The sequence below is a fragment of the Haliotis asinina genome, chromosome 4 (genome assembly GCF_037392515.1).
Source record: "Haliotis asinina isolate JCU_RB_2024 chromosome 4, JCU_Hal_asi_v2, whole genome shotgun sequence".
In the NCBI taxonomy this organism is placed as follows: domain Eukaryota; kingdom Metazoa; phylum Mollusca; class Gastropoda; order Lepetellida; family Haliotidae; genus Haliotis; species Haliotis asinina.
This window is the reverse complement of record NC_090283.1, coordinates 42,539,272-42,551,463: the sequence shown is the minus strand read 5'-3', so window position 1 is coordinate 42,551,463 and position 12,192 is coordinate 42,539,272. Positions and strand designations below refer to the sequence as shown.

General features: G+C 41.6%; 1 protein-coding gene across 1 annotated transcript; it reads right to left on the bottom strand.

The window, feature by feature from the left end:
- Positions 1-10,103: 10,103 nt before the first annotated feature.
- Positions 10,104-11,408, bottom strand: LOC137280956 (uncharacterized protein F54H12.2-like). The gene has a single exon (XM_067812133.1). The coding sequence runs from the start codon at positions 11,406-11,408 to the stop codon at positions 10,104-10,106; it is 1,305 nt and encodes a 434-aa protein (XP_067668234.1).
- Positions 11,409-12,192: the final 784 nt, after the last annotated feature.

The window sequence follows — 12,192 nt, the reverse complement described above, 5'->3', positions numbered from 1 at the left end:
TTCTATTTATCACGTTAAGCCTCTTGCGCATGAGGCAACCTAACATATAAGCACCAGCCAAATTCAAATGTGTTAAAATGTTAGAGGTTTCGACGTACATAACCACATTTCCATGATGTAGAATTCATGAAAACCGTAGTAACAAAATACACACTGCTGATCCCTGTTTTCAAGCGCGAACATAGCTAAAGCAGGTCTATAAAAAAAAAATCAGTACCTCCGCTATTCAAAGTTTACACCAAAACTAAGCTGAGATACTCACGCTCATAATGTTAGACTTATTGTTGATTTAAACAACACTTTTTACTCCATGGGGAAAGTTTGAGAAACATATAGGTTGCACTTTCGTAACACTGGGTTGCACCGGTGCAAGTAACGAAGTCCTAAATCTAGTCCTTACATGTGTGTATATTTTTTTCACAAGGTTTTCTATGTGTAAAATAGATCTATTACATCCAAGAAACTATGTAATAGCTTTTGGTAACTGGTGACTATACAAGAGAATAATAAATTCTGTTGTGAAATCTACTTCTTGTTATTATGAAAATGTGATATATTTTATCTGTATATGTGACTAATGTTATTCTTCTTTACTTCAGTTCAACGGCCAGAGACAACAGATTGACATCGGTCGTGTTCCAGTTGCACTGAACCTCACTTCGAAACTAAGGCAATTGAACGATGTGATTAGACTAATGACAATCAAATCGTGTGTCATCATGAGAAGTGTTCCAAGGAAATTGTGATCTCTCGATGTGAACTTTGTAAAACGTTATCAAAGATTGTTAATAAAAAAATGTGGAACACGGAACGAATTTTCTTGGTCTTTTTCTTCACAAAGCAAATCTCGAGTTAAGTTTATACATGTACCTAATATTTACTTAAGGCATATATTTAACTCGAGAGATCTTTTGTGAACCCTTTCTAGCCTTGCAGTATGTTCGGAGTAACCTATTCAACAAACATTGAATAGATCGGTATGTAAAGCTATCGAGTGCCTGTCTGTATCTAGTGGACCGCCTTACCACTTCCTCAGTTAGTTAAGACTGTAGTGGTGGGTTTATAGAGGTTTAGAAAATGATCTATTGACCTAGGTTCAACGTACGCACTTTGACACTTTGTCCCGAGTATGTCAATTCTACACTCGTGCAGTTGTGTTGACAGCATGTTTGCTTTGGATTTACTTGTATGTGTATAAAAGTCTGTTGACATAACCCACATAAGGAACAAATCTCTTATGATTAATCGCGGCTGTCGAGAATCCACTTGTGAAAGTCTGCGCGCGCGCGCGCGCGCGTGTGTGTGTGTGTGTGTGTGTGTAGTTGAAGGAGTCCAATCCACAGTATGTGACTTAAAGGGGTCTAAGTGAAGTGTAACCTTCGCACGATGAGACTTTTTGTCCCGTGTATATCAATGCTACACTCGTGTAGTTGTGTTCACAACATGTTTGCTTTGGATCTACTCGTGTATGTCTAAAATATACCACCCGAGAGTCTCTTGACATAACCCATATATTTTTTGAACAAAATATCTTATAAAATCATGGCTGTGTTGATAACCTTTACTTGTGAAAGAGGGCATGTTATATATTGTGCACGTCACAATCTACGCTCTTTGTCCTGCAGTGAGTGTCAGGAGGAGACCCAAAGCAAACAAGATACAGCGTAGTAGGTGTTATGAAATGAGTCTCTCAGCACAGTTTTGTACACTGTTCAATTGTTCAGTGGAAATACCCACAGGGTCACTGCTCGCATACTATCGTATTTCCCCCAATACGACCCTGACAAGTTTTCTTGAGTCCCCTATACGATCGTAATACAACATTTTAGATATTATTGAAAGAAATACGACAGTATCAGTCTCCGATTGGGTCTATTAATATGGAAATAAACACAAACATACATGGATAGAGGATACATCATTAGCAGAGGACATTTTTTTTTTTTCACCACATCACTCAGGTTCACTGTTTACAGATTTAATCTGTCGGGCACACGTCTCAGTCGTGTTGGTCTCCCCACAAGCCGACGCACATGATCCTCCTCAGGTGGTGGAGTTGTTTCCATCAGATGTCGCCCCAGATCCGCGGCATCATCTTGTAGGAGCGCTTGGTCAAGTCGACAGGCACCGATATCTGTTGGCATGGACGTTGGGTGAGGAGGGCGAGAGGTGACGACAGTTGACACTGACGTTTGGGTGGTGGTGACGGTGAGTGGTGAGACAGCAGCTGACATGATGGGGGTCGTAAGGATGGCGGTGGTGTGTGTTGAGGAGCCCGAAGCGTGTGTGGAGGTTTTAGGGGTTGGACTAAATAAGAAAGCATCAGTGGCCAGATCGCTGAGGGATGGCACTTGTCTGGCCTGGGTGAGTGAGTGAGTAGCCTGGCCTGGGCGAGAGGATGAGGCGGGTGTTTCGCTGAGCACAGCCAGGTCCGACACTGGGTCAGAGCGACCGGAGGAGGCAGGTGTTGACTTTGATGTGTGGCTGATGGGAGTGAGTGAGTCAGGGTCGGGGCGAGCGGGGGAGGGGGGTGTTGACACAATGGCATCTAGCATTGACGGGAAAGAGGGAATCCGGAGGGGTGATGGCAGGAGCGGGGATTGCAGATGGGAAAGGTCTGGATCATGGGAGGGGTCAGGTGAGGGAAGAGTGGTAGTGACTGAGGTGGGTTGAGCAAGAGAGACTGGAGTGGGGTGATCAGATGTGTGGAAAAGAGAGGGTGTGGGAGAATGAGTCATTTCGAAAGCGAGAGGGTTTGTTGCAGATAGAAGCAGGGGTTGGGAAGGGATAGGTCTAGGGAGGGGTGGCAGAGGAGGAGGGATTGGAGCACGCTCCACTGGCTGCTCATACAAGTTGTGCTGGTGACGTCTACGACAGCGTCTGAGTATTGCTTTCCTAAATCGGAAGGCAACACCAGACGCAATCGCGACGACACCAAACACCACCAATGAGATCACAGTCGCTCTAAGCGACCCCACATCTGAAAAAACCGAAAAGAGACAAAAATAGAAAGAAAGAGAAAAAAGAAGGGCATATGTCATTTATATGATCCATAGGACGTATACGATATGGATATTAATAAGTGATAGGTTACACACTACTACTTTGAACAGTTTTTAGATAAATCGGACTTTCAATATGATAATCATTAACATGACGTTGACGTCGTCCCTTCCATTTTTTATAAACGAAGAATGATGAAATTGCAATCACTATTGTAAGTGGTAAACTGATAATACCTCCTATTAGTTTAGTAATTTCTGTTTCATCATCATCGTCATCGTAGTTTCGGGTAGAGCTGGGGGCTGTAATATTGTAAGAAGTTAATGAAGCGTTAGCAGTAGCAATAGCAGCAGCAGTAGTGGAGGCTACAGTACAAATACTAGAAGCAGCAGCAGCAGTAGCGGAATCAAGAGAAGTTGTGATTTTAGTGAATGTGGTAGTGGTTGGGGTGGTAGTAGTCACAGTAGTAGTAGTAGTAGTAGTAGTAGTAGTAGTAGCAGCAGCAGCAGCAACAGTAGTAGTAGTAGTAGGTGTTGTTGTTATTGTTGTTGTTGTACCAGCAGTAGATTTTGCAGTAGAAGTGTTTTTGTAAGTAGTGAGAGTTGTTGTTGGCGTTGGTGTTGTTGACGTTGGTGTTGCCGTCATTGGCGTTGGCGTCGTTGACGTTGTTGATGTTGTCGTTGCTGACGTTGTCGATGATGTTGGTGTTGATGTTGGTGTGGTGTTTTTGACGTTGTTGGTGTTGTTGTAGATGATGTTGATGTTTTTGTTGTTGATGTTGTCGTTGACGTTGCTGTTATGGTCGAACGTCTACTTTCTGAAAAATGTTAATGAACTTTACTGCATGCGTATCACAGGTACATCGCATATTGTTTATAATCATAGAATAACATTACTTGTGTTGCTCTCACACTGTCCACGATTAAAGATTAAAACAAAAAACACGAAAATGAAATGGTACTATAATCAATGAACATTTTTTTTTCGTAAAATGCAACTGTGTTGTATTCTGGTGAAACAAATATATACTTTGATTAAACTAGTTAAGACCTAACAATCCAAGGGTGGTTTGTTTCATACATGGATAACGTGTGAATTACTCTTCGAATAAACAGTAGACGCACGCTTTGACACATATTTAATCATTTGCATGTACTTTTTGTTTTTACCTTCACAAGGCCGACCATTGATGGAGACCCTTTCCACGTCTCCACACCTCACACCTTCTCCAAGAATTGACTGAAACAATATCATTTTTTATATATTTTTACTATTTAAAAGTAAATAAATAAAAACAAAATAAAAAATTTGTCTTGCATTTCATCAACCCTCCAGTGTAGTCATGCCTCAATTAATCACATCGCACATGGCGAACACTCAACACATTCACCTGTCGCATTTAAGCTGAGGCGCAATGTGAGGATTTCGGCTACTGGTGTGTACGCTTGAATTATTTCATCATACAATAAATATTATCGGATGGTGTTCCCCTTTTGATGAGAGTGTTGGGAAAAAATTGTTTGACTTTGCAACAAAATGATGTAGCTGAACGAGTAGTATTGAATAATAATACAGTAAAACATGGATATAACGAACTCCATGGAACCAAGGAATTTAGTTCGCTATATCCATTGTTCGTTATTCACATTTGACCACCATATTAGGTTGAAGAGATGAAGACACATTTATATGCTGCGTCTACAAATCTTTATTCTTGTTTATTGACATAGCATTAAAACTCTGACACAGAGACTAAGACTTAAACGTATTCCTTTAGATTCATTCTTAATATGTTGAATAAATACTTACCTTGAGCCGTGGGAAGAGACTCATGTCTATTTCAAGTCGATCCCTTTTTCCCGTTAGCCAAATACTGCTAATTTTCAGGTAGGGGGTACCATGTAAGTGAGTGTAGGTACCCCCGCCGGCCCTACACACAATTTGTCGTGGGGTGAAGCTACAAAACTGCCCATTAAATGACGTAGCATTCACCCCAACGAACAGCAGGATAAGCAGAATCGGTAACATGCTGTCTTCTTAAATGCAATACCAAGAATGACCAAATTAAAAATAAAATAGCCCCAAACCCGTCACAACCCATCATAGCTTTCATGGAAAGCACGTGCATGCGGAGCGGTGTCCTTTTGATCTCTTTATCTTTAAGGATCAATGTGTGACTCTGTTTCCATCATCCAACACATTCATACGATTGCCCCCATAAACTTGTAAGTACATTGTTTCTATCCAACAGTCCTATACATTGTATCTATGTTGACATAAATGTCATTACCAATTTAATTTATCGAGCGTAGGTGAAACACATTGTACCGTTGTCTAGTGGGGCCAAATTTTCTTCTTTGTAATCATGTTCTGGTCAAAACCATGTGTGGTAATGTAGACATGAATTATTGTTTGGGATCTCAAACTAATTTGATAATTTAATCTCTCAACACTACACCTCCTACCTCGGATTCATATAATGTTTGTTTAGGACTGTAATGTAAATGTCTCTTGTACATTGTGTATTTCGGTGCTAAGTATATTTGAACAAGATGTTTATATATGTTACTTTCGCTTATACTGTATTACAGAAAATTGATTAAATATATAGCCTTTAAAAGGATACTTTCGTGCAAGAAATAATTCAAGCGTATTAAGTGCGTATTTGTCGCAAGTGAAGTCATGTTCACTTTTATCGTATACAATGGACTCTGAAACATGCTGTACAATCCCTACATTTTTATCCGCTCCCAAAAGCGTCGAATTGTTCACAGCCCCACTGTATATTAATATATCTGTATAGTAAAACTCTATGAAGATGGGAGCGAGAAACAGACTATAAACTGTTCCACTGTTGACTCCGCGAGTCCCACTATACTCCCTATAGTCCATATCAGAAAATGAAGTATGATATTATTCGGGAATGCAAAGATTTGGAATATATACAGTGTAAAACGTAGATGTAACGACCTCTAAAACCAAGCACATACGACCAGTAAAACTCATTTCTATAGGTTTGGCAAATACTTTTAATAATGATGATTATTTTCACTTTTTGTTAACCGAAATCGGAAAAAAAGTGACCAATACGACTTCAGTAAACGTTTTCTCATGGTCCCCCCCCCCCCCCCCCCAGAAGTAATTAAATCACAAATTTCGACCGGAAAAATACCAAACTAATTAGCACTCACCATAAAGACATCTAATTTGACATGATTTGCAGGTGTCAGTCTCCCACCGAAGAAACATCTTATTTACAACTCGACGATATGTGTTATATCATATTACTTGCAAATATTTTCATAAGTTTGGATAAGTAAATAGCTGATAAGTACACAAGTTTGGTGAGGCTCTTGAAATTTTACTTATCTAATATAATATACATGTCTTCATACTTACATTAGTTTAAGTGTTGATATCTGGTGTTAAATTCTTCTGTTGCTTTTGCTGCAGCCACTTCGGCTTCGCCCTTGTGAAGAAGGGCTACAGCATCCTTGATTTCACTGACATCAAGTATTGATATGATCGCACAGTTTTTCGTTTGTATAGACAGAGTTTTTTGATATCTGTCTAAACTAAACAGGTGATCATCAATCACCAAAGTCACAAGACCACAGTAATTAGAGTTGACTGGTGAAGCTTGGTGCATACACAATTCATCCAAGAAGTAGGATAAAATTGATGTTAGTTGGGATGAAACTCGCTCCCCTAAAATTTGATCAGTTTGAATGTTATTCCCAAGTAGGAATCGGAACGCTGTTTTTGAAGAGTTAACAAGTAGCTGGAAGCTCATGGTTGGTCAGAAGAGATATGAGATGAAACTCTCGGTAGAAAGTCTTTTTTTACTATCAAACTTCAATGTTTAATTTACACACCAAAAAATTTCCGTTCTACGCATTCTATTATTTGAGAAAACGTTTCTCTAGTAAAAATCCACCCATGACTAATATTTACTTTATAAAACATTCTAACTATAAAACATACACCCTTACTTACATTTAGTCACGCAACCCCCACGTTAAACTTTTTGAAGTGTATAAAAACTGTTTACTTTTTTTTTTGCAAGGAGAAGACATATGTTTATATTCTCACGACATCGGTGCAACTTCGTGAAAGTACGGTGATGAAGGTGTGACAAAGCGAAAAGAGGAAAGAATTTTACGTTTTAGATTTATTGTTTATAGACCATCTCCTTTGCGTTTACATAAACTTTATGTAAGGAACAAGTATGTCAGAGGTTGGATCAAACCATACAATCATGTACTAGAAGTGTTTTCCATGGCATTATTTCACGGACAATTGTAAACATCTCTAATGGTTTGCCTAAACAAATTAAACTCGGTTTTGTCAGCCCTCCCCTTCACTAAATATATTCATTGAATTTCATGATGAAAATGTGTGACGAAAAACCAAACATTGAAACCCTCCCAAACCTTGTATGTTTCTACAAGAAATGAAATATGTCGAACTCGAGTACATGACTGATTTGGAAAAACATTCGTCAAAACGCATTCATCAATGTAAACACGAGGGGTGGAAACGGTGCATAGTCCACACATTGTTACGTTTGAGGGGATTCTCGAGGAATGAACCTACAAACCTCGACACATCTTTATGTAAGTTTTAATCCATATCAAGTGCATCACTCTTGTTGTTATGGTTGTCGTTAATTTAGAACGCTCTGTCAGAACTCTGTGTTTTGGCAATACATTGAGTATGTATGCCTACTGTGTCAACACAGCCAACTCCATTCTGAACAGTTAACCTGAGGCTCTATACGAGTGTGTCAATATGACGAGAGGCAGTAAGACTCTCCACAGTGCACTGTACGTGTTCAATTCGTGTTGACTCAACCATATACGTGTGTTTATATTGTTATGAATTCATTTACTATTTGTCGTAATATCCTAATCTTTTTGACTAGACTTTCCAACAGCATGACACTCGATCTATTCCGATGTGTCAGTGTGGCGAGGCAGGAGACTAGCGTTCTCTGTCATGTGAGGTTCTTCACTAGTGCACTGTACATTCTCAATGAATATTTCACTCAGTTATACACGTGTTTATGTCTGTAGGAATTCATTAACAAGTTGTCAAAATATCGTAATTTTTTTTTTTTTCGTCAGTGTGAGGTTCTCTACCGGATGTGTCAATGTGGCGAGGCAGGAGTTTGTCGATCATGTGAGGCTCTCGACTGGTGCTCTCTAAATTCTAAATTCATATTTCACTTAATATTATACTCCTTTATGAAACCAATTACCATTGGTTTCATAATATTGTAATATGTTAGAGAGATCTTGATCATGATCATCATTTTAACCCACCATGTTAATGAACAATGGAATATGCATGAGATTTGATCTTGGTGAAAATACAACACAGAGAAACATATATGTATTATATTTTATTATCCTTTTTTTTTTTTTTTTCAATTACAAACGATTTGTCGCATACAAAAATTTACACCAAGATTTTGACATTCTAAAATTTGTCTAACTTTCCAAAGTCCCGCTCACCAGGAGCGCCAAGACCTGGTTTACTCTTCACTAGCAATCTTTTTGTTCCAGGAACCTCCATGTTTTTTCCACTGATAGTCCTCATGAGACGCTTTGGTACGTGTAAACTGCGCAACACTTTGCGAAATTCCTTGTAAGCACGTGGTATTTTGACCATAGGAGAGTGGAGAATAGCAAAACGAACAAGTTTCACAAGGTTTGAACCTTTTAACCATTTTCCATCTGCCGACATCATTTCCAAATTATCATTCACACGCAGGTCATTTGACTCGATTTTGTTCTTGAGAAAGAGCCACAGAGTCATCAATTTCCCCATCGTTTTTGCTGAAGAAATGTTCTTGAGAAGTCGATCGGAAACGCGTAGCAGAATGTCACTGTTGATGTCTAATTTTTTGCTATTTTCAACGTTGTTCCCTTCTGCTGTCATCGATTGGTCGTTGTTGTCCTCAGACTGTTCAGTCGCTGTCACAGATGCTGGTGTCACTGGTGTCGTTGTCACTGGTGCTATCGATGGTGTCGCTGTCACTCGAGTCTTCTCCGCTGGTGTCTCCCGTTCTTCCCGTTCCGACAACAGCCTCTGGTAGGTGTCCCTCGTCAAGAGAACCATGGGCTTGGTCATGGTCAAGCTTGTTACTGTCTCTCGAGGCAAGCGAATAGTGCTGAAACAGCGACCTTATGCAAGTCCGTAGTATGTAGTGATGATCGATTAGGAGTTGACGTTTTTCACGACCTCCTACTGTCTTGCTCCCTAGTGTCCGAATGAGCTTCTTGTGTCTTCGCAGTTGGGTTTTATGAGCGTCAGAGAGTGTAATGTTTCCTCTCAAAATGTTGTAGATCAAGGTGATAATGGCTTTGAATTGTTCGCTCGAGAGATGGGTGAGCAGCGCCTTCCTTTGTTTTGTGTTTACTTGCTCCAGTGAATGTAGAAATGTCTTTTGTTTCTCCAGCAGATCGGCCATATTGGTTGTTTGGTTAGATATACCAATATTGATATCAATGATACTGTCACAATTGAATTCTTTTACGAACAGTCACAAAGTGGACGGCACTTCCCAAACGATCCGGGATGTCGATACCACGAGTTTTGATGACGCTTTTAAGATTGTTGATAGCCTCCGACTTGTCCACGTACCAGGTGTCACACTGAAGCAGTGTCACTTCTGCTTCTCCAGGCGGGTAAGCCACTGAGATCCAAGAATATTCCTTCTTGTTCATGTCACAGCCAGCGCACAAATGATTTGACTTGGAGAATGAGGTCTGATTTATTTTTATGACTACTTAGGTAAGTACACCGTGCAGATGTCATCCGGGAATATGCTTGTGCGCAATCGTCCGTAGCGTTCGTCGGCGTGTAGGGAAGCATCCACAACGAGATACCCATATTTTTGATGACCATGGCGATCCAATGACGACCTTTGCTTTGTCTTATCTCGGTATTGACGATAAGACCCACACCTCGGGCAAGCATGTTGTCAGGGATGGAGAGTGGTAGGGTATTTTTGGCGTACACGCCCAACACGTGTCTCTGTAAGCTGGAATCGCACTGGACAGCGCACCAAAGCTCCGAAGCCTTCATCTGACGTTCTACTTGACAAACACGTTCCGCGCTTTATCGATCTCAATCAGAGAGTTTCTCTGAGTCATGACAATGCAGCTCAGCGGTTGAGTGAGGGCTGATTTGAACTCCAGTTCCAGCCTCACGTCTCCAGACTTCACCAAATTGAGGTATTCCGAATCGGCGCAAATCTTGTCCAGGTCAAAGACGTAGAGGGCACTTCCCAGGAGAAACTCGCTTCTGCTGATGCCGTTGCCCTTGCCTTCCGCCCACAAACCCATACCATCGAGCATGCTGACATAAGTGGCGACATCGTCCGCTTCGGTCGGCTGACCTGGCACACTGGCACCGTCGACGTAGAGGGTCATCTTTTTCACCATCGAGGATAAAAAATTGTATGGGTTGCGATCGTATGAACCATTCAGAGAGGCCGATTCGACCAAGCCAACGATATAACGGCTGGCCATGGGGTTGGAGACGTTGTCGATGGAATGACTCAGCTGCGATGTCGGGATGCTGGTGACCTTGACCTCGCTCTTCGTGTATGGGTAGAGGGCGTTAGACTTTTTGAACAGGGAGTTGTGAGCCAAGATCAGAGCGGGGTTGACTTTGACTTTGCAGACCTGCAGGTAAGCATCCAGGAGATGCACTTTGAATTCGTGGCTGGTCACGCTGGTGATCAGACAGAATTTGGGTTCTGATCTATACATTTTCACGGTCATGTCCACTTCGTTGATCAAGTGACGGTTCATTTCGAAGATGTCTTCGAAGATGGGACCCGACATGGTCAGTTCCTTGCTTTTGGCGATAAAAGAGGCACGTGTCATCATTCCATTGTTGACCGATCCCGTGACGTCACTGCTTTCCAAGTCCGCATTGCTCACAGCGTAGTCCTTGTAGAACAGCTGTGAGGTCAACTGCGTGCTTTTGGCTTCTGCATCGTACCCGAGCAGAGCTTTCATCATGCTCTTGTAGGCATAGTGGTTGTTGGTCGAAGACACCAGCTGATTCTGCAGGTAGACAGACGTTTGAGAAAATAGCGCCGACATAAACAAGTTTATGGGAGCCACGTTTTCATCTTCCGCCAACGACGTGGTGCCGTCGGCTTGAGTGACCTTGACCTTCACGTGCAGACGGGTCCTTTTCAGATCGATGTAGTCGGCTCCCGAATTGGACACGTGAAACTCCAGCGGGCTCGTGTCGTTGATTTGACTCAGAGGCCTCACGTTAACGAAATAATGCTTCTGCACCGAACTTTGATAAGGCGGAAGTGAAAACAAATTCAACGCTTCGGGAACCAGTTCCTCAAAGTCCCCGTCGTTTATGAGAGACATGCTTTTGGTTCTCTTTTTAACTGAAAATGTCATCTTCTCGCACGGGAGTGCACTTGAGCGCTTTGGCGGTTTTCGAAGGGACGATGGAGGTAGTGTTCTCGGTTCGACGAATTTTCTTCGTTGTGACGCATCTCTCGCCCGCTTTGCGTTTTATAGCCTTGGCTCTCTTGTCTTTGGCTTCGGCTCTGTCTACCTCGCTTTGAGATTCCGATGTCACGTGCATAGTGACGTCAGTGGTTGTTTGGGGTTGCGTTGATCCTGCTGCCTGACGTCGAATTGGAATCGCCATTTTTTTGGCTTTCCCGTAAAGTAGATTCGAAGTCTTCCTCACGTGTTTGTTGTCAAAATAGTGCTTGAACTTGGCATAGTCAGGAACGTACAGCGGACGAGACTCCATGATGATATATGATGTTGTTGGTAGTAAATTACTCCACAAAAGGATATCGTCTCAAGTGAAGTGTGGCGTGGGTCTCCTCTGACAAGAATGAAGCAACGGCAGTGTTTTCACTCCTTAAATACAGTTCAATGTTGTCCGTTTCTTTCAATTTGACACGCATGCACATTTCAGTGCTAAAGGTGTACGTAGGACCCTGTCTCAAATCGATCCGTCTCAGTAAGTTCAGCTGAGTCTCTCCCACCAACGAACTGTCGCAAAGATTACACAAAATATCCACGTAGGGATCTTTGACCTTACTCATGTCTATGGACCCAAAGTTCAACTCCATCAAGGACACCACCCAGAATCCGTCAAATGTCAGTCTCTAGTTGAGTTGCACACGAAAAT